This window comes from Heptranchias perlo, chromosome 39 (genome assembly GCF_035084215.1).
Source record: "Heptranchias perlo isolate sHepPer1 chromosome 39, sHepPer1.hap1, whole genome shotgun sequence".
NCBI lineage: Eukaryota > Metazoa > Chordata > Chondrichthyes > Hexanchiformes > Hexanchidae > Heptranchias > Heptranchias perlo.
In genome coordinates, this window is record NC_090363.1 from 4,471,286 (window position 1) to 4,494,860 (window position 23,575).

General features: G+C 44.4%; 1 protein-coding gene across 1 annotated transcript in view; it reads right to left on the reverse strand.

The window, feature by feature from the left end:
• Positions 1-5,339: 5,339 nt before the first annotated feature.
• The window catches only part of LOC137304974 (uncharacterized), a 45,408-nt gene continuing 27,172 nt past the window's right edge, over positions 5,340-23,575 (reverse strand). Inside the window, exons 10-14 of the mRNA XM_067973749.1 lie at positions 21,286-21,381; positions 20,717-20,950; positions 17,659-17,681; positions 17,443-17,558; positions 5,340-8,591 (exon numbers count right to left, since the gene is read on the reverse strand). Of these exons, the coding sequence (XP_067829850.1) occupies positions 8,014-8,591; positions 17,443-17,558; positions 17,659-17,681; positions 20,717-20,950; positions 21,286-21,381 (1,047 nt within the window). The 3' untranslated portion in view covers positions 5,340-8,013. The remainder of the gene's footprint in view (positions 8,592-17,442; positions 17,559-17,658; positions 17,682-20,716; positions 20,951-21,285; positions 21,382-23,575) is intronic.

Sequence of the window (23,575 nt, forward strand, 5' to 3'; positions counted from 1 at the left end):
CCCTCAGTACTGACCCTCCGACAGTGCAGCACTCCCTCAGTACTGACCCTCCGACAGTGCAGCGCCCCCTCAGTACTGATCCTCCAACAGTGCAGCCCTCTCTCAGTACTGCCCCTCCGACAGTGCAGCGCTCCCTCAGTACTGACCCTCCGACAGTGCAGCGCTCCCTCAGTACTGCCCCTCCGACAGTGCAGCGCTCCCTCAGTATTGACCCTCCGACAGTGCAGCGCTCCCTCAGTACTGCCCCTCCGACAGTGCAGCTCTCCCTCAGTACTGACCCTCCGACAGTGCGGCGCTCCCTCAGTACTGACCCTCCGACAGTGCAGCGCTCCCTCAGTACTGACCCTCCGACAGTGCAGCTCTCCCTCAGTACTGACCCTCCGACAGTGCAGCGCTCCCTCAGTACTGACCCTCCGACAGTGCAGCGCTCCCTCAGTACTGACCCTCCGACAGTGCAGCGCTCCCTCAGTACTGACCCTCCGACAGTGCAGCGCTCCCTCAGTACTGATCCTCCGACAGTGCAGCCCTCTCTCAGTACTGACCCTCCGACAGTGCAGCGCTCCCTCAGTACTGACCCTCCGACAGTGCAGCGCTCCCTCAGTACTGACCCTCCGACAGTGCAGCGCTCCCTCAGTTCTGCACTGGGAGTATCAGCATAGATTTTGCGCTCAAATCTCTGGAGTGGGATTTTAACCCATGACCTTCCGACTCAAGAGTGTTACCCACTCAGCCATGGCTGACACTACAATGTCGACACACATGCTGCTTTCCAGTCGGAGTCACTGGATAGTGATCAGGAGAACCTTGTCTGATTTTCCCCTTCCTTAGCTGAGGACACTGACACAACTTGGGACTCCCCTACCGCTGCCTGATCTGACAGCTGGAATCTGCTTGGTCTGCATGGGTCAGTGTAACACTGTACGGTGCCTCCGAACATTGATATCGTCTTGTCCATTGCACACATAAGCTTCACTTCATGGAAGTGTTGCCCGCTAACTGTGGGAAAAGAAAACCCCTTGTCCCAACCTGCTCCTACTCCCACCTCCACCCCTGCACAGACATGTTAGAGTCATAGAGTCATAGAGTTATACAGCACGGAAAGAGGCCCTTCGGCCCATCGTGTCCGCGCCGGCCATCAAGCCCTGTCTACTCTAATCCCATATTCCAGCATTTGGTCCGTAGCCTTGTATGCTATGGCATTTCAAGTGCTCATCCAAATGCTTCTTGAATGTTGTGAGGGTTCCTGCCTCCACAACCCTTTCAGACAGTGAGTTCCAGACTCCAACCACCCTCTGGGTGAAAAAGTTCTTTCTCAAATCCCCTCTAAACCTCCCGCCTTTTACCTTGAATCTATGTCCCCTTGTTATAGAATCCTCAACGAAGGGAAAAAGCTCCTTAGTATCCATCCTATCTGTGCCCCTCATAATTTTGTACACCTCAATCATGTCCCCCCTCAGCCTCCTCTGCTCCAAGGAAAACAAACCCAATCTTCCCAGTCTCTCTTCATAGCTGAAGCGCTCCAGCCCTGGTAACATCCTGGTGAATCTCCTCTGCACCCTCTCCAAAGCGATCACATCCTTCCTGTAGTGTGGCGACCAGAACTGCACACAGTACTCCAGCTGCGACTCCACTGGGTGCCAAGAGTGAAAGTAAAGTCACCAGTGTTTTGAAAGCACGGATCTGCAGCTCAAAACAGACGCTGATCTGCTATGAAATTGGAAATCTCACTCAGCCCTCCACTGTCCAATTATTTAATGATTCCCCAGGCCTCCCCTGTACCATTTATAGAATTATAGAATCTTACAGCACAAAAGGAGGCCATTCGGCCCATTGTGCCTGTGCCGGCTCTTTGAAAGAGCTGTCCAATTACCACTCCCCCTACTCTATCCCCGTAGCCCTGCAAATTTTTCCTTTTCAAGTATTTATCCAATTCCCTTTTGAAAGTTACTATTGAATCTGCTTGGGTTTCAGGAGTAGGGGGCACAGTCTAAAAATTAGAGCCAGACCTTTCAGGAGCGAGATTAGAAAACATTTCTACACACAAAGGGTGGTAGAAGTTTGGAACTCTCTTCCGCAAACGGCAATTGATACTAGCTCAATTGCTAAATTTAAATCTGAGATGGATAGCTTTTTGGCAACCGAAGGTATTAAGGGATATGGGCCAAAGGCAGGTATATGGAGCTCGATCACAGATCAGCCATGATCTTATCAAATGGCGGAGCAGGCACGAGGGGCTGAATGGCCTACTCCTGTTCCTATGTTCCAATCTGAGAATTGTGGGCACATACCCACTCAAACACAGGAAGGCGCAGGGATAGGAACGGAAGGTGAGCGGGTTAACGGACGTCATGTCAAAGAGAGGAGCAGAACTTGCTGGAGGTGGGAATTCCTGGAGGAGAAGTGGCAGTGAATTAAACAATACGAACAAACAGCAAAATCTGACGATGTTCTGACACGGGCTCCACCGCTCAAACGTCGAGCTGTCTGCTCTCTCCACAGTTGCTGCCTGACCTGCTGTGTGTTTCCAGCATTTCCTGCTTTTTCTTTGTGATCTGTTGTTGCATTGTCTGCCGATGCCACCTGTCTAGTAGGAATACGGATACGTATCTCGAGAGATTGAGAACTAAAATATTTACTCGCAGTTCCTGCTGGACAGGAGTGAAGTCTCAGCGTGTGTTCAGTATCTGCTGGGCACCGACTCTCGACACTGAAAGCAAAACCTTAGAGCAAATAACTGGAACAATTCTGCCACCTGCTGGTAGCACTGAGAAGTGGTTCATTTATTCTACATCGTTAATGATGGGTTCGTCAAATGTGATTCTCATTTTGAATAAACTTTGATTGATTGATTGATGGAATCATACAGCACAGAAGGAGGCCATTCGGCCCATTGTGCCTGTGCTGGCTCTTTGAAACAGCTATCCAACCTAGGGCCAAAAATTGCTGTCCTTTGCCAGCGATGCCCATATCCCCATATCCCAAGAATGAATTTAAAAAAGGACAAGGGGACACAGGATCATTATAGTAAAATGCAAGTTTGAGACTGAAAATAGGAAGTTAGTCTCCGTATAAAGAGTGATGAACACTTGGAATGGATGCCTAGAGTAGTGGAAGCAGAAACACTCAAATTATCCAATAGAAAATAAAATACTGCAGTGGAGGGGGCAACTCGATGGATCGAGTCTTCCTGGATGGATCAAGTAAGATGGGCCGAATGGCCAGCCTAATCCTTAAATATCTGGTGAAGTGGCCCAAGGTGAACTGACCAATTAGGAAGAGCAACTGCTCCACCTGTTGGTGAATCATTGATACGACATAGAACATTTCTTCAACCAAAAAAAGCAAAATACTGCAGAAGCTGGAAACCTGAGACAAAGATAGAAAATGCTGGAAATGTTCAACAGGAAATGCAGCATCCGTGGAGACAACAGACAAGTTGACATTTTGGGTAAGGTGCAAAAACCAGGTGGGCACTGTGGGTGCAGACCACCTCACCAGCACAGTGTTCCGACTGGGAGGGTCCCAGCCCCAAGTACCACTCCCTTCCCCCGTCTCCAGAAACACTGGCACATCCATCCCACATTGCTAACACCTCCTACCAAAGAGAAAGTGGGAGATATAGTTTAGGTCTGAAGTTGTTAAAGTCAATATTTGGCATGGGGCTGTAAAGTGCCTCGTAGAAAAAAATACGTAACTAAAGGCCTGTTAATTTAACGTCAGTTGTGGGGAAGCTACAAGAATCTGTCATTAAGGACAGTGACTGAACACTTGAACAAATATGAGCTGATCAGGGAGAGCATCGCCTTGTTAAAGGTAAGTGATGTTTGACTAATCTAGTTGAATTTTTTGAGGTTGCTATGATAGACCAAGGAGTGTCTCTGGATGTTATCCATATGGACTTCCCCGAGCAATTCGATAAAGTTCCACACAAAAGATTATTGGCAAAAAATAAGAGTGCACAGAATTGGAGGTAGCCTTTTGAGTTGGGTTGGAAATTGGTTGGGAGGTAGGAGGCAGAGAGTGGGGATAAAGGGTAGGTCCTCTGATTGATGGGATGTGACAAGTGATGATCCCCAGGGATCTGTGCTGGGGCATTAACTTTTCACCATATGTATTAATGACTTGGATGAAAGAACAGAGAGTTGTATATCCAAGTTTGTGGATAACACTAAATTAGGTTGGAAAGTAAGTAGAGCAGATGGAAGCAGGAAGTTGCAAAGGGATATAGATTAAGTGAGTGGGCAAAACTATGGCAGATTGAGTTTAATGTGACCGCGTGAGATCATCCACTTTGGACACAAGAAAAGATAATCTAAATGGTGAGAAACGAGGGGCTGTAGAGGAGCAAAGAGATTTGGGAGTCCAAATACACAAACCATTTCAGGCAAGTAGACAGGCACAAAAATCAGTCAAAAAGGCTAATGGAGTTTTTTTAAATTCGTTCATGGGATGTGGGCGTTGCTGGCAAGGCCGGCATTTATTGCCCATCCCTAATTGCCCTTGAGAAGGTGGTGGTGAGCCGCTTTCTTGAACCGCTGCAGTCCATTTGGTGGAGTGTTGGCCTTTATCTCAAAGGGATTGGATTATAAAGGGGCGGAAGTTATGTTTCAGTTGTATGGAGTGTTAGTCAGATCCCAGCTGGAATACTGCGTTCAGTTTTGGGCACTGCACCTCAGGAAGGAGGGGGTGCAGCGTAGATTCACCAGAATGATACCGGGGTGTAAAGGGTTAAATTATGAGGCCAGGTTGCGTAAACTTGGCTTGTATTCCCTTGAGTGTAGAAGATCGAGGGGTGATCTGATCGAGGTGCTTAAAATGTTAAAAGGATTCGATAAGGTAGATACAGAGAAACTATTTCCTCTGGTGGGGGAAGCAAGAGCAATGGGGCATAGTCTTAAATTAGAGTCAGGCCATGTCGGAGGGGAATCAGGAAGCACTTTTTCACACAAAGGGTAGTAGAAATCTGAAACTCTCTCCCCCAAGATACTGGGTCAATTGAAATTTACAAGACTGAGATTGATAGATTTTTGTTGGTTAACGGTATCAAGGGATATGGAGCAAAGGCAGGTAAATGGAGTTGAGGTACAGATCAGCTGAGCAATATCATAGTGGCAGAACAGGCTCGAAGGGCTGAATGGTCTACTCCTGTTCCTATGTTCCTATCTCTGCTCAAAATTGGTCAATAGAATGTGTGAATTTTAATATTTGAAAAGCCTGCCATGTAAATATAATAAATATAACAGGAACTGATAACATCTGTCAGCTAAATGACCTAATGTGTCCCGAAATATAATTTGGTTTCAGGCCTGTTGAATCAGACACGACTATATATATATATGTAGATTAAAATCAATGTAAGCTTTATTTGTGACAGACTTGAAATGTACCAGCAAAGCAGCAACATTTCGTAGCAGTAAGAAGACATTGTACATTCCTGCCGTGAGCCAGCCTTACCTAACAGGGCAGAGTGATCACAATGATTGTCTCTGTCCGGGGAACTACACCAACCAAGGCTTCTTCTGTGGAGGATTCACTATAGCTCTCCTCCTAGGTTCAGACTCTCTATTTTTATACCCTCTCTTATCATTATTATGTGATTGTCAGCATGTCTCAGCAGCTGTGTTCCCTGTTCATTCCCACACTCGATGATTATGAGAAAGTGTCAAAACAGATGTTTGTCTTCCTGCAGGACTTAACACTTCAGTCCTTGTAGCTCCTGACAATGGGGAACAGCAGCTTCTCACATTCTTTCGTGTAGCTGATCAGTCCATCCTCACGGTGAATCTGCCCCCACCCCCGTCCCAAACTTGATTCTGAATTGTGTGTCTCTTTTGGTGCCAGTTTGTCTACATTCCCAAGCTGGCGTTACCTTGACCAACTAACATTCATGTGCCCATCCTGGGTCAAGACAATAAATGGCAAGTGTTTCCCCTGGATACATGATCATAACATTGATTAGTTGTTCTAAGACACTATGGTTTGGAGATTATATAATCATACTTAGCAGACAAAAGCTGAGAATTAACACTGCTCATTGACATTCATAGAATCATGCAGCACAGAACATGGCCATTTGGCCCAACGTGCCTGTCCCAGTTCTTTGAGCTATCCAATTAGTCCCACTCCCCTGCTCTTTCCCCATAACCCTGCAAATGTTTCCTTTTCCAGTAAGTATATTTCCAATTCCTCTTTTGGGAAAGTTACTATTGCATCTGTTCCCTCCACCCTTTCAGGAAGTGCATTCCAGGTTATAACAAGTCACTGCGTCAAAAAATGTCTCCTCATCTCCCCTCTGATTCATTACTACACTCGCAAATTTCATGAATTCACTTCAGCTTAGCTGCTGGAATCCTGATTGACCCTTTCCATCCCCGGTCTGATACAGTCATCCGACGTTAACTGGAGCCTGGTCACCTATAAGACCGGTGCGGTCACTCAGCACTGCTGTCAGACGGGAATGGTTGTAAGGAGCTTTGTTATCGATCCCAACCTATTACATTATACACTCATCACAGGAATCACACACACATGTAAATAGAGAGACGCTTTAAATGACCAACAAGTAAACCTGTTATCAGATTGTATCACAAGTATTTCTACAAAGTATCGGATCTATATTGTAGTGACCTTAAATCACATGTCAAGCACAAGTCACTGAAGCTGAGGGGCCCCCACATAAAAATCACCCCCAGAGAAATATAGAGCAGAGCACTAAATACACGCAGAGAAATAAATTCAGCAGCACAGGGAAATGGAATAATTATACAGTCCTGATACGCCATCAATTCAGCAGTTTCCAACATCTTACACAGGACATTATTCATAAAGCAATGTGTTACCGTGTGTGACCCTGTTCGATCACTGGTTCAGTTCATTGTTTACTGATAGTCATATAATTTACTATTTATAAACAGAAGCTGGGATCCTAAAATCAAATCACTTTCTCAGAATCAGTGAAGAACTGGGGGTTTGGCAAAGATAAGATATGCAGATTTTTCAGTTATTAATGAGCGGGATTTTCCCAGACCCTGCGGGTATTTATCGGTGATTATTGGCGATATCGGTGGGATTTTCCCAGACCCTGCGGGTATTTATCGGTGATTATTGGCGATATCGGTGGGATTTTCCCAGACCCTGCGGGTATTTATCGGTGATTATTGGTGATATCGGTGGGATTTTCCCAGACCCTGCGGGTATTTATCGGTGATTATTGGTGTTATCGGTGGGATTTTCCCAGACCCTGCGGGTATTTATCGGTGATTATCGGTGGGATTTTCCCAGACCCTGCGGGTATTTATCGGTGATTATTGGTGATATCGGTGGGATTTTCCCAGACCCTGCGGGTATTTATCGGTGATTATCGGTGGGATTTTCCCAGACCCTGCGGGTATTTATCGGTGATTATTGGTGTTATCGGTGGGATTTTCCCAGACCCTGCGGGTATTTATCGGTGATTATTGGTGTTATCGGTGGGATTTTCCCAGACCCTGCGGGTATTTATCGGTGATTATTGGTGTTATCGGTGGGATTTTCCCAGACCCTGCGGGTATTTATCGGTGATTATTGGTGTTATCGGTGGGATTTTCCCAGACCCTGCGGGTATTTATCGGTGATTATTGGTGTTATCGGTGGGATTTTCCCAGACCCTGCGGGTATTTATCGGTGATTATTGGTGTTATCGGTGGGATTTTCCCAGACCCTGCGGGTATTTAACGGTGATTATTGGTGATATCGGTGGGATTTTCCCAGACCCTGCGGGTATTTAACGGTGATTATTGGTGATATCGGTGGGATTTTCCCAGACCCTGCGGGTATTTATCGGTGATTATTGGCGATATCGGTGGGATTTTCCCAGACCCTGTGCCACTGCCAGCACCTCGCACTCACCGGGTGAGTCAATGGATGGAGTATCGGGCTGGTGCACCGCACATTTCCAATAATATTCCTGCTGCCCGCGAGGGCTCACCGGAGATGCCGAGTCTGGGAATATTCTGCCTGGGGTGAAAACCCGTTTTATTTTGATGAAGGGATAAATCCCTCGTCCTCCTGGATTGTTACTGTCCGGGGACAGATTCTCAGCGGTTCTGTGTTTTTACCCCCATCAGTGAAAAATGGACTGAAGTAAGGATAGAGCTTCTCAGTGAATGTAGCAGTGAAAGTGTAAATTTGGGACATGTTATCTGCATTATAAAAGGACACCTCCCCTCCCTCATAATCCAGGTGGACTTTAATCTTTCTCGGGTTCACACTCAGCTCGAAGCGTTTCCATGATTCGTTAAAAGCCCAGTATTTATTCCCGTCTCCCAGCCTCACCATCCAGTATCCGTTACCTGGTGTGAGGGCCGTTTTACTCTTCCTGATGATGGACTCCTTGGCCACACCCACATCCCACCCAGTCTTGTTCCCCACTTCCACCTCCCAGGAATGTTTCCCTGATGTGAACCCCTCCGATCCCAGGACACAGAGAAAGCGATCAAATCTCTCCGGATTATCAGGGAGCTGCTGCCGTTTCCCGGTGTTTCTCACAGTGCTCAGGTCCTCAGACAGGAGAAGGAAAGGATGAGCTGTATTAGGGTCGAAGGTCACTGGAGCTGGGAACAGATGGACACAGATCACAGATACAATGTTAATCACAATCACAATTTCTCTGTTTTTTTTTCCCTGTTTGTTTTTTTGTTGAATGTGTATTCGGGGGTTCTGCAGGTGACACCTCTCTGTCTGAACACGGTGATTGCCTTGGCAACGGGCAGTTGCAGGGGCAGTCTGTAAACACCATGTATTGTTCTATATGTATAAATGCGTAGGCTTCGAGGAGCTCCTGAAACATTTACCTGAGGAAGGAGGAAGTCTCCGAAAGCTTGTGAATTTAAAATAAAATTGCTGGACTATAACTTGGTGTTGTAAAATTGTTTACAATTGTCAACCCCAGTCCATCACCGGCATCTCCACATAATCACAATCACAGCCGGGGAGTGATTCGGGGAAGTCTTTAAGCAGCGCACAGGGGAAACGGGAATCCGCTGCCGGGGGAAGGTTTTACCTGACGGACACACCCTGCGGTGAGGCTGTGGAAACCCCGTTAGAGAGACAGACAGAGGGAGATAAAGAACTAGAAAGAATGAGAGAGACAGAGGGAGATAGAGCATGGCTTTATGAAGGGGAAGTCATGTCTGACAAATTTGCTTGAGTTCTTCGAGGATATAACGTATAGGGTGGATAAAGGGGAACCAGTGGACGTAGTGTATTTAGACTTCCAGAAGGCATTCGACAAGGTGCCACATAAAAGATTATTACTTAAGATAAAAAATCACGGGATTGGGGGTAATATTCTGGCATGGGTGGAGGATTGGTTATCAAACAGGAAGCAGAGAGTTGGGATAAATGGTTCATTTTCGGACTGGCAACCAGTAACCAGTGGTGTTCCACAGGGGTCGGTGCTGGGTCCCCAACTCTTTACAATCTATATTAACGATTTGGAGGAGGGGACCGAGTGCAACATATCAAAATTTGCAGATGATACAAAGATGGGAGGGAAAGTAGAGAGTGAGGAGGACATAAAAAACCTGCAAGGGGATATAGACAGGCTGGGTGAGTGGGCGGAGATTTGGCAGATGCAATATAATATTGGAAAATGTGAGGTTATGCACTTTGGCAGGAAAAATCAGAGAGCAAGTTATTTTCTTAATGGCGAGAGACTGGAAAGTACTGCAGTACAAAGGGATCTGGGGGTCCTAGTGCAAGAAAATCAAAAAGTTGGTATGCAGGTGCAGCAGGTGATCAAGAAAGCCAACGGAATGTTGGCTTTTATTGCTAGGGGGATAGAATATAAAAACAAGGAGGTATTGCTGCAGTTATATAAGGTATTGGTGAGACCGCACCTGGAATACTGCATACAGTTTTGGTCTCCATACTTAAGAAAAGACATACTTGCTCTCGAGGCAGTACAAAGAAGGTTCACTCGGTTAATCCCGGGGATGAGGGGGCGGACATATGAGGAGAGGTTGAGTAGATTGGGACTCTACTCATTGGAGTTCAGAAGAATGAGAGGCGATCTTATTGAAACATATAAGATTGTGAAGGGTCTTGATCGGGTGGATGCAGTAAGGATGTTCCCAAAGATGGGTGAAACTAGAACTAGGGGACATAATCTTAGAATAAGGGGCTGCTCTTTCAAAACTGAGATGAGGAGAAACTTCTTCACTCAGAGGGTGGTAGGTCTGTGGAATTTGCTGCCCCAGGAAGCTGTGGAAGCTACATCATTAGATAAATTTAAAACAGAAATAGACAGTTTCCTAGAAGTAAAGGGAATTAGGGGTTATGGGGAGCGGGCAGGAAATTGGACATGAAGCTGAGTTCGGATCGGTCAATGCCCTGTGGGTGGCGGAGAGGGCCCAGGGGCTATGTGGCCGGGTCCTGCTCCGACTTCTTGTGTTCTTTAGATTTGTGGTTGGGATCAGATCAGCCATGATCTTATTGAATGGCGGAGCAGGCTCGAGGGGCCGATTGGCCTACTCCTGCTCCAATTTCTTATGTTCTTATGTTCTTATGTTCTTAGAGAGAATGAGAGAGACAGAGGGAGATAGAGAACTAGAGAGAATGAGAGAGACAGAGGGAGATAGAGAACTAGAGAGAATGAGAGAGACAGAGGGAGATAGAGAACTAGAGAGAATGAGAGAGACAGAGGGAGATAGAGAACTAGAGAGAATGAGAGAGACAGAGGGAGATAGAGAACTAGAGAGAATGAGAGAGACAGAGGGAGATAGAGAACTAGAGAGAATGAGAGAGAGAAAGAACGAGAGAGAGAGAGAGAGACAGAGGGAGATAGAGAACTAGAAAGAATGAGAGAGACAGAGGGAGATAGAGAACTAGAGAGAATGAGAGAGACAGAGGGAGATAGAGAACTAGAGAGAATGAGAGAGACAGAGGGAGATAGAGAACTAGAGAGAATGAGAGAGACAGAGGGAGATAGAGAACTAGAGAGAATGAGAGAGACAGAGCGAGATAGAGAACTAGAGAGAATGAGAGAGACAGAGGGAGATAGAGAACTAGAGAGAATGAGAGAGAGAAAGAACGAGAGAGAGAGAGACAGAGGGAGATAGAGAACTAGAGAGAATGAGAGAGAGAAAGAATGAGAGAGAGAGACAGAGGGAGATAGAGAACTAGAGAGAATGAGAGAGACAGAGGGAGATAGAGAACTAGAGAGAATGAGAGAGAGAAAGAACGAGAGAGAGAGAGACAAGAGAGAGAGACAGAGGGAGATAGAGAACTAGAGAGAATGAGAGAGAGAAAGAACGAGAGAGAGAGACAGAGGGAGATAGAGAACTAGAGAGAATGAGAGAGAGAAAGAACGAGAGAGAGAGAGAGAGACAGAGGGAGATAGAGAACTAGAAAGAATGAGAGAGACAGAGGGAGATAGAGAACTAGAGAGAATGAGAGAGACAGAGGGAGATAGAGAACTAGAGAGAATGAGAGAGACAGAGGGAGATAGAGAACTAGAGAGAATGAGAGAGACAGAGGGAGATAGAGAACTAGAGAGAATGAGAGAGACAGAGGGAGATAGAGAACTAGAGAGAATGAGAGAGACAGAGGGAGATAGAGAACTAGAGAGAATGAGAGAGAGAAAGAACGAGAGAGAGAGAGACAGAGGGAGATAGAGAACTAGAGAGAATGAGAGAGAGAAAGAACGAGAGAGAGAGACAGAGGGAGATAGAGAACTAGAGAGAATGAGAGAGACAGAGGGAGATAGAGAACTAGAGAGAATGAGAGAGAGAAAGAACGAGAGAGAGAGAGACAAGAGAGAGAGACAGAGGGAGATAGAGAACTAGAGAGAATGAGAGAGAGAAAGAACGAGAGAGAGAGACAGAGGGAGATAGAGAACTAGAGAGAATGAGAGAGAGAAAGAACGAGAGAGAGAGAGAGAGACAGAGGGAGATAGAGAACTAGAAAGAATGAGAGAGACAGAGGGAGATAGAGAACTAGAGAGAATGAGAGAGACAGAGGGAGATAGAGAACTAGAGAGAATGAGAGAGACAGAGGGAGATAGAGAACTAGAGAGAATGAGAGAGACAGAGGGAGATAGAGAACTAGAGAGAATGAGAGAGACAGAGGGAGATAGAGAACTAGAGAGAATGAGAGAGACAGAGGGAGATAGAGAACTAGAGAGAATGAGAGAGAGAAAGAACGAGAGAGAGAGAGACAGAGGGAGATAGAGAACTAGAGAGAATGAGAGAGAGAAAGAACGAGAGAGAGAGAGAGAGACAGAGGGAGATAGAGAACTAGAGAGAATGAGAGAGAGAAAGAACGAGAGAGAGAGACAGAGGGAGATAGAGAACTAGAGAGAATGAGAGAGAGAAAGAGAGAGAGAGAGACAGAGGGAGATAGAGAACTAGAGAGAATGAGAGAGACAGAGGGAGATAGAGAACTAGAGAGAATGAGAGAGACAGAGGGAGATAGAGAACTAGAGAGAATGAGAGAGAGACAAAGAGAAGGAGATAGAGAGAGAAGGAGATAGCCAGAGAGAGACTGAAACAGAAAGATTGAAATAGAAATAGAGAGAGACAAAGAGATACAGAGAGAGAGAAAGAAAACAAGAGAGAGAAAGTAGACAGAGTGAGCAAGACTGGACCCCAGGCCAACACTGAATCAGCGGTCTGCAACATAAACTGTAAGTCGCGAAATAGAGACAAGCTACAGGGAGGAGGTGAGAAAAAGGGGGACAGCTCCCCACGAGAGAAGAGTCACTGTGGGTAAAATGACATTGTTACAGCATCTGGCCAGATACAGTCTGAGGATCATAAAATAAGAGAAATGGCAGAGGATATCAGTTAAACTACAATCAGAGAATAATATAAAACATGCACACTTGTGTAAGACAAAGTAAGGTTTAATGAGGCCCGAGGAGCGACTCCATAAGAAGCGGTGAGTCTGAAATGGACAGAAAAAATCATTTTAAAATGACATCACAAGACAAGGAGAAGGGGTGGAGCTAAGTTAGTTTATTGGTTCATGTTTTTAATGGTTAGCGTTTTAGTGTTAGCTAAACTGGGGCAGTGCAGAAACCCCCTGGGAGTGTGGCACTCACAAACCAGTATTCAGTGTTCAATACCAGTGAGGGTGATGACACGTCGGGGAGTGGAGTCAGAAGCAAATCCACGGCACCGTGGGAGAATCGGCTGCACGGGGGCACCACAAAGTTAGAAATGCAGCTGTTATAGGGGATTCGATGGGGGGATAGACGGGCGTCTCTGAACCGCAGACATGAGTCCCGAATGGTGTGTTGCCTCCCTGGTGCCAGGGTAAAGGGCATCACTGAATGGGTGCAGGACATTCTGCGAGGGGAAGGGGAGCAGCCAGAAGTCATGGTCCATGTTGGAACCAATGACATAGGTAGGAAAAGGGTTGTGGCCCTACAGGCAGAGTTTCAGGAACTGGGAAAAAGATTAAAGAACTGGACCTCAAAAGTGGTAATTTCTGGATTGCTCTCAGTGCCAAGTGCTAGTGAGTACAGAAACAGGAAGATAGTGCAGGTGAATACGTGGCTGGAGAAGTGGTGCAGGAGGGAAGGCTTCAGATTCCTGGGGCATAGGGACCAGTTCTGGGGCAGGAGGCACCTTTACAAGCCGGAGAGGTTGCACCTGAACAGGGCTGGGACCAATATCCTCGCGGGGAAGTTAATTAGTGCTGTTGGCGATGGGTTTGAACTAAGTTGCCAGGGGGAAGGGAACCAGGACGTAGCAGCAGAGGGGAGAGACAAGGTGCATAGAAAAGTAGGAGGTACAAACAGCAAAAGAATAAAGAATTGTGTAGAAAGAGCAGGAATTAGATGGAGGAAAACAGCAAAGCAGACTAACACGTGTGTTAATGCGAGGAGTGTTACAAATAAGGTTGATGAGCTGCAGGCACAAGTTGCCACATGGAGTTATGATATAGTGGCTGTAATGGAGCCCTGGCTTAAACATGGGCAGGAATGGGAACTAAACGTTCCTGGCTACGATGTATTCAGTTGGGATAGGGAAGGAGAAAATAATGTGGAGGGGGGGATTCGGTGGCTGTATTGATGAAGGAATATATTACAGTTCGACAGAGGGACTATATACCAGAGTGTTCAAAGACTGAATCTATTTGGTTAGAGTTAAGAGGCAGAAAAGGAGCTGTTACATTGCTGGGTGTTTACATGTCAGGTACAAAATACAGTAGAAAACCAGACAGAATACCGAGAGTGCAGGGGCAAATTGAAAAAGGATATAAGAAGGGCAAAGAGAGAATATGAGAAAAGATTAGCGGGTAACATAAAGGGAGCTCAAAAGTCTTTTATAAACATATAAAAAGTAAAAGGATAGTTAAGGAACGATGGGGCCGATTAGGGACAAAGAAGGAAATCTTTTTGTGGAGGCAAAGATACTGACTAAGATACTGAATGAGGACTTTGCATTTGTCTTCACAAGAGAAGAGGATGAAGTTAATGTCGCAGTTCAGGAGGAGGGAGTAGAAATATTGGATAGGATAAAAATAGATAGAAAGGAGGTGCTAAATAGGTTGGTATCACTCAAAGTTAACAAGTCACCTGGTCCAGTTGGGTTGTATCCTAGGTTGCTGAGGGAAGCAAGGGTGGAGATAGCAGAAGCTCTGACCACAATCTTTCAATCCTCCTTGGATATTGGAGTGGTGCCAGAGGACTGGAGGATTGCAAATGTTACACCCCTATTCGAGCAAGGGGAGAGACATAAACCTGGTAACTACAGGCCAGTCAGTCTAACGTCAGTGGTGGGAAAACTATTAGAGAATATTGTCAAGGACAAAATTAATTCTCTTTTGGAGAAGCATGGGTTAATAAGGGACAGCCAGCACAGATTTGTTAAAGGTAAATCGTTTCTGACTAACTTGATTGAGTTCTTTGATGTAGTAACCGAGCGGGTTGATGAAGGTAGTGCAGTAGATATTGTATGTACGGACTTTCAAAAGGCATTTGATAAAGTAGCACATAACAGACTTATTTGGAAAATAGAAGCACTTGGGATTAAAGAGACAGTGGCAGTGTGGATACAAAATTGGCTACGGGACAGAAAGCAGAGAGTAGTGGTGAACGGTTGTTTTTTAGACTGGAGGGAAGTATACTGTGGTGTTCCCCAGGGGTCGGTATTAGGACCACCGCTATTTTTGATATAAATGACCTGGACGTGGGTATACAGGGTATAATTTCAAACTTTGCAGATGACACGAAACTCGGAAATGTAGTAAACAATGTGAAGGCTAGTAACATTTCAGGAGGACATAGACAGACTGATGAAATGGGCAGACACATTTAACGCACAGAAACCTTTATAAATCACTGGTTAGGCCTCAGCTGGAGTATTGTGTTTAATTCTGGGCACCACACTTTAGGAAGGATGGCAAGGCCTTGGTGAGGGTACATAGGAGATTTATCAGGATGAGACCAGGGATGAGGGACTTAATTTATGTGGAGAGATTGGAGAAGCTGGGATTGTTTTCCTTCGAGCAGAGAAGATTAAGTGGAAACCTAATAGAGATATTCAAAATTCTGAGGGGTTTTGATAGATCAAATAGGGAGAAACTGTTTCCTCTGGTAAATGGGTAACCAGCGGTTATAGATTAAAATAATTGGCAAAAGAAGTAGAGGGGAATTGAAGAGAGTATTTTTCACACAGTGGCTTATTAAGATCTGGAACGTATTAGCTGAAAGGGCGGTGGAAGCAGTTTCCATAGGAAATTTCAAAAGGCAATTGGACATGTACTTGAAGAGGACTCATTTGCAGGGTTATGGGGAAAGAGCTGGGGTGTGGGACTAAATTGGGCAGCTCGTTCAAAGAGCCAGCACAGGCACAACAGGCCGAATGGCCTCCTCCTGTGCTGAAAGATTCTATGATTCTAAACAAATTATCCCCTTTACACAACAGGAGACAAAGTACATATGGGTAGTTATCAGATAGACAAATGGAAAAGAGCTAAACAGTCAGGAGGAGTGAAAGAAACTGAGACAGAGGAAGTAAAGGAACAGGTCTGTGAACGAGGAAATATAACGAGCAGCTTCAAGCAGATACTTGTGCAGAACCGATACAGTGAATGCATTAACTTTCTCTGTGTGATTAAACTATCTGTGGTTTGTTTGTCTAGTTCTCTTATTCCAGTGTTCCGTTCTGAAGTAGGATGCACCCAAAACACGAGTCGGTCTTTTACCGAATGCAGACTGATCTGTGGATTTATAGAATTTTCTGCTTTTATTTCAGAATTCGAACATTCATAATTTTTTTTCTTTTATTTGTGCCATTATTTATTGATGTTGTCAGGGGTGTTTCATCATGCTTACAGCTAACTGCAGTAATCATGTTTATTTTTAAAACATTCTTTTGTGAATGTTCTAGTGCTTGTTATAGTTTGGGCTTTTCACCACCCTCTTTATTGGTGTTAACAACAAATTGCAATTTCCATAAGCCTATTCTATAATGTAGCGTAACTTGAAACCTGTTACTTGGTGTGATTGGGAGTAGTGTGCGACCGTATTAACAACTATCCTATTCACTGAGATATTTTGCACCAGACGTTCATGCTTTCCTCTCATACATAGAAAAATGTGACACTCGGACTGTACCATTCAGGCTAAAAATATGAGCTGATTTAATTTAGGGAAATGTGATGAAACTCAGGGAAACGACCAGCCCGGGTCACAGCTACTGTTGATGCTAATGGGGATTCATGGCCCCAATACGCACCCACCCAACTCACACCGGCTTGTCTTCGGTCGGTGGTAACAGAAGCAAAAGACAGTTGTAAGAAATTAGCAGTTCAAATGTAACCATCAGAATGAATATTTACAGAGAACTACATGGAATTTACAGTGCAGAAACAGGCCATTTGGCCCAACTGGTCTATACTGGTGTTTATGCTCCACACGAGCCTCCTCCCACCATGCTTCATCTAACCCTATCTTTATCTTTAGATTGATCTATCTTTAGATCAGTCTTTAAGACTTTAAAAATACCTTTTTTGGAACATTTATTACACAGTCCAATAATCCTCCAGGCTACTCGGTACACTATTTGTATGTGGGTGAAGCGAGTATTCTCACTTGTGCACACAGGTGAGCATCCTATTGGTGCGGGAATTAGTGTTGGTGCCAACTCACAATATGGAATTGCCCAAGACCCCAGGATTTGGGACAGGGCCAGGGGCACATCCACAGGGCAGGCAGGAGTTCAGTACAAACCACATCTGCACCTAAAACTCCTCCACCAGAACTTCTGGGCCTGGGTACTTATTCATCAAAAATGTCAAATGGAAGCAGATCAGACAATTATGTATTTTAACAGAAAAATGACAATGTAAAATGTAGTTAGTTATGAGTACAAGTATATTTTTATTAAATTACTTTCCTTCTACTAACAGAGAGAGCTGTTTAATAGCTGGTGTCAGGAAGCTAACACTAACCTGTCTTAATCACCGTCAGCATCTTTTTCCACACTCTGTATTGCAGAGACCCAATGTACTTCCCCACATTTATTAAAGGGTAAACCTTCTGCGGCTCTGGGAGAGTTCGCTGCGCTCTGAAACAGGAGATAAGGGTCAGTGTTGGATCATTCCAGGGTGGGCCAGAAATATGTTAGAAATAGAAAAATCGGCTCAAATCAAGAGTGTAAATTGTACCTTTTCTGTGTTTCTGAAAATTTCTGTGGAACAAGAACAATTATTACTGTTTGTGTTCAGAGAACATTTCATCACAAAATGAAAAGTAACAGAATGGATTCCACAGAAAAGTACATTCTAAATATAGAAAGTTATTGGACCTTCTCTTCCTGTTCTCACTGTACTGTGAGTTACTCCACAACATTACAAATGACTCCATCTTACTGCACAACACAACTCACAGAGCGACAATCCAATTGTAAAATACTGAAGAATGTCAAGTTATTAGAATTAATTTATTGTTTAAGGACAGTCACTTTAATGTTTTCATGTTGTAATTTGCGTGTGTCCATTGCCCAAAAGGAGATAAATGTATCAGTGAATCTATACCAGTGTTGTCCAATAGAAATCGCTGACTAGCCACAGGTGTGTCTACAGCGACACTGTTTTAACCACATGCTGTAATTTTAGTAGAAAGCACCTTACACACACTCACACAATATCGCTACTTCACGTGTACATTTAGTTAACAAACATCTACCACCATTCAGTAACCAAGGAAGTAAAGCACTCAGAACTATCACAATACACTTGCACACTCTGCTTTTCATCTTACCATTTTACCAACAGGTTCACAAAGAGGTTAAAGTACACTTACATTCACCGTGCGAATACGAGTATTGAGATCACGTGCCCAACAATGGTGTCTATTAATCTTTTTTTATTTACTAATGAGAAACACAATTCACCACATCTGGATGCCCAATTCTCCACATGTGACTAATATATTGAACACCACTGATCTATACATACGACAGGTTACCATAACGTCAGTCTAACAGTGTGAGTGGGAAGCAGTATCAGGTACACGTAGATCTGAAAGGGTAGAGAATCTGAATCACTACCTGTAGCCGGTAATTTAGCACTGAGTTTCTCACCAGTTGCACTGTAACTCCAGGGGTTAGCTGTTCATCTTGTCGCCTGGACATCAGACTGATGTTGTGGATTGGTCCCTCCTTATAGAAACTGCATTGGTTTCAATTCCATCGATTTCAATGGAAATTAAAATCGGGCAGTTTCTGTAACGGGCGGGCGATCCGCAGTGTTAATTTTACGCCCAAGCAGCAATGCTGAAAATCTGCCCCTAGGTGTGTACAACGCCAGTTTAAAAAGATTGGACAGCCTGGGGACTTTGCAAAGTTGTGTTTGAATCTTTGGCTTACAGTTACACTACAAATAGAGTCTCAGATCACTGTAAGTACCATGAAAACCTGAGTCATACAGACTTGAGTTATAATGTCAAGCACACTTGTTGCGAGTCACACTGAGCTCAGTGACCAACCAGTACTAGAAATGAGCTTGAGGCACATGTGAAGCTCCACTCCAGTGGGGGAGATTTTTCTACTACTTGAGTGAGCTGTACTGTCTGCCTTCTGCCAGCTTGGCTCAGTGACTCTGGCCTCTTGAGTCCTGGGATCAAGACCCACTCCAGAAGTGGAGCATGTAATCTGGGCTGACACTTCATTGCAGTACTGAGTGAGTGCTGCATTGTCAGAGGTACCGGGCTTCAGCTAAGATGTGTGAACCCTGAAAACCCAGCTCTAATTTTATTAAGCCTCCTTGTTCTGGATTCCCACAGCAGAGGAAATAGTTTCTCTTTATCTACCCTATCAAATCCTTTAATCACCTTAAACACCTCAATTTTATCACCATTTATCTTCTATACTCAAGGGAAAACAAGCCTAGTCTATGTGATCTGTCCTCATAAACTAATGCTTTTAGCCCCGGTATCATTCTGGTGAATCTGCGCTGCACCCCCTCCAAGGCCAATATATCCTTCCTGAGATGCGGTGCCCAGAACTGAATGCAGTCTCTCCAGATGGGGTCTAACCAGAGCTTTATATAACTGTAACATAACTTCCACCCCTTTGTATTTCAGTCCCCTTGAGATGAAGGCTAACATTCCATTCGCCTTTTGAATTATTTTTTGTGCCTGCCCACTAGCTTTTAGTGATTTCTGTACATGGATCCCTAAATCTCTGCTCCTCCACAGTTCCTAGCTTCTCACCATTTAGAAAATACTCTGATCTATCTTAGGTCCAAAGTGGATGACCTCACACTTCCCCACCTTGAGCTCCATCTGACACAGTTTTGCCCACTCACCTGTGCCACCCAACTTAGCGTTATCAGCAAACTTGGAAATACGGCTCTCTATTCCTTCATCCAAGTCATTCATAAATATAGTGAAAAGCTGAGGCCCGAGTACAGATCCCTGGGGGACACCACTAGTCGCATGCTGCCAATTGGAGTAAATGCCCACTATCCCTACTCTGTCTCCTAACCAATTCCCGACCCATGTCAAAATGTTGCCTCCAATTCCATGCACTTCCATTTTTGCTAACAGTCTCTTGTGTGGAATTTTATCGAATGCCTTCTGGAAGTCCAGATAAATAACAACCATAGACTCTCCCTCATCGACCAGGTCAGTGACCTCTTCAAAAAATTCAACTAGGTTAGTTTGACATGACATACCCATTACAAATCCATGCTGGCTCCCTCTGATCAATTCATTATTGTCAAATGAACTCAGTCACTCTGTCCATAATAACAGATCCTTGTAACTTCCCCACAACAGATATTGGACTGATAGGTCTAGAATTTCCTGGTTTGTCTCTCCCACCCTTCCAACCTGTGTATCTGACCCTGTGCAGAGTTCTCTTCCTGGACAGAATGATTACAGTTCCAGCCAGTGAGGAGCCAAGCAATGTGAACATGGTTCTGCCTGACTGGAACCCAGACTGTAGTTACTGGTCTCAGGCCAGAAGCTGCAGTGTAAATGCACACTCAGGCGAATGGTCTGACTGTTCTCAGGGGTTTTATATTCTGGATAGAGTTGATTCCATGTTAAAGACAGGCATTAGTGCTCTTGAGTGTGAGACAGAAATGTCACAGGAGATTGATATAATTTTGGTTAGTGAGTTTTATATTCTAGATTTTGATGGTACACCCTGCACGATCTCAAAGACTGTGTTAATGAAGAAGGGACAAAGGAAAGAAAAATAAATAAATAAACAGCTACCGTTAAAAACTTGATGTTGTCCTGTTCACTCAGCTCTTGTTCAATATCCTGAACAGTGACTGAAAGTGATGAGATTTCCTCCGTTATCTTCTCAATCCTCTCCTTCATCTCCTGGCTGTTTTTCTCTTTCTCCAGTTTCAGATCTTCCAACACGATCCTCTCTTCCTCACGGAGAAACTGATGAAGTTCTTCAAATTGTGCTTTAATCTGTTTCTCCGTCTTCACACTTTGATCCTCGGTAAATAATAGTGAGATTGAAAAATTAAATGAGCATTTCAAAAGGTCGTGCAGTTCTCGTCATATAAGAATATTTTAGAGAAAAACATTCCCTGATGCAGTGAAATCGAGTTAATGGGGACCAGATGATAATTTATTCAGAAGAGGGAGCTCGAACTGAGGATCGAGCTGCTATATTTTCTTTAACTCAGGTTTCAGCAACACGAGGGAAATGTCCGTGATATTTCAATGATTTGCTAAAGTGAGGTTTTACTTTGTTAATGGACATTCAACAGTTCAAAGAAAAACAAAATGTGATTGGAAAATATTGAACAAAGTGACATCAAATGTACCTGAATGTGGGTTAATGTTTTCTTATAATCACTTTTTACAGCATCACAGTCCTCCTTCTTATCCTGGACCGGCTTCAGTAAGGTTCGCAGTTCCTCCTGAATAAAGATCAAATAATTTGAACAGTTTTGTGCCATAAACATCCGAAAATTAAATACCATTTAGTTTAATCAATGAAAATACTCAGAGCTCTCATTCCCTTGAGTATTGAAGATTAAGAGGTGATCAAATTGAGGTGTTTAAGATGATTAAATGATGATGTCAGGAAGCATTTCTTCACACAAAGAGTAGTGGAAATCTGGAACCATCTCCCCCAAAAAGATGTTGAGGCTGAAAATTTCAAAACCGAGATCGATAGATTTTTTTTTAAGCAAGGGTATTAAGGGATATTTAACCAAGGTGGATAGATGGAGTTCAGATACAGATCAGCCATAATCTAACTGAATGGTGGAACAGGCTCAAGTGGCTGAATGGCCTCCTCCTGTTCCTATGTGGACCTCTCAGACTTTTATGGGGCCTCTTTTTCTTCACATTCAACAGAATCTGAGGTAGATTCTCATTTCTCTTCTGTGTTTGCTTCTTCCCAATAAACAACCATGCTGGTGACACCATTACACCCATGAGCAATGCAAGAGGAGTTACACTATTTTATAATAAAATGTTAATCTAGAGAGTCCGTCATATAGAAACTGAAACAATTTGCAAACAATAGCTAAACTTATCCATAAATTGGCCCAACTCCTGCTGGATGTTGGTCCAGTAAGTTTTGTCCATTTAACCTCTCAGGGGCCAGGGTTTGAATTTTGCTTTACTCATCTGTACTCTTGATGCAGTTGTAGTTACTGTTTCCCCTCTGGTGTGGCTTCTGCTACTATTGGTGCTCCTTTTGTAGCCACAACTATGTGCCCTGATGCTGCCGCTGTCCCATTTTCTGGTTATCTGGTGGAACTACATCTACAATTGATGCCCCGATTGTGACCGTGGCAGTTTTCTTTGCCGTTTGTCCTCACCTGTTGCACCAACATTGTTTTCTCACGGGCTGGACTCCTGGGCCTATATTGCATTCCCCATGAACGGCTCTCTAAACCCAGCACTGTCAAACCTCAAATTATTCACCGAGCGCTGCCAAGTCCTATGATCCCACTGCCCCAGTGTACAATATATCCTGTTACACCATGTGAACAACCTACGTCAGAATCTTTACAGATCTCAACAACATCAACAACTTGGATTTATATAGCGCCTTTAATGTAGTAGAACATCCCAAGGTGCGTCACAGGAGCTACATAAGGAGATATTACGACTGGCAGCCAAAAATTTGGTCAAAGCGGTAGTTTTTAATGGAGCGTCTTAAAGGAGGAGAATGAGGTAGAGAGGCGGAGGGGTCTGGGGAGAGAATTCCAGAATTTAGGTCCTAAGGTGCTGAAGGCACAGCTGCCAGTGGTGGAGCGATTTAAAATCAGGGATGCGTAAGAAGCAAGAATTGGAGGAGCACAGAGATCTTGGAGGGTTGTAGGGCTGGAGAAGGTTACAAAGATGGGGGGTGGGCATGGAGGGATTTGAACATGAGGATGAGAATTTTAAAATTGATGTGTTCGCGGACGGGGAGCTGATGTAGGTCAGCAAGCACAGGGATGATGGCTGAACGGGACTTGGTGCCAGTTAGGATGCAGGCAGCAGAGTTTTGGATGAGCTCAAGTTTACGGAGGGTGGAAGATGGGAGGCCGGCCAAGAGAGCATTGGAATAGTCGAGTCTAGAGGCAACAAAGGCATGGATGAGGGTTTGAGCAGCAGATCAACTGAGGCAGGGGCGGAATTACGAAGATGGAAGTAGGTGGTCTTGTTGATGGAGCGGATATGTGGCCAGAACCTCATCTCAGGGTCAAATAGCACGTCAAGGTTGTGAATGGTCTGGTTCAGTCTTGGACAGTGGCCAGGGAGCGGGACGGAGTCGATGGCTCGGGAACAGAGTTTGTGGCAAGGACTGAAGATAATGCCTTCGGTCTTCCCAGTATTTAGTTGGAAGAAATTCATGACGTACACCACAATGCTCCGATCAATTTGCAGTGATCTTCCCAGTAAGTTCCTGCATCTCTAAGGTCAGAAATCCTTTTTAAGCTACTCATCTCTCTCCACCTTTAAATTGTTTCCGTCTTTCTCCTTTCGGAATATTACACGATAAACACACTTCATGGACTTCAACTTAGTTATGATTTTCTCAGCTGTTTTCCTTGATCTATTTCTCCTGTTGTTTTTGATTATACTTTTTAAAAATACCAAGCATTCTCTTTT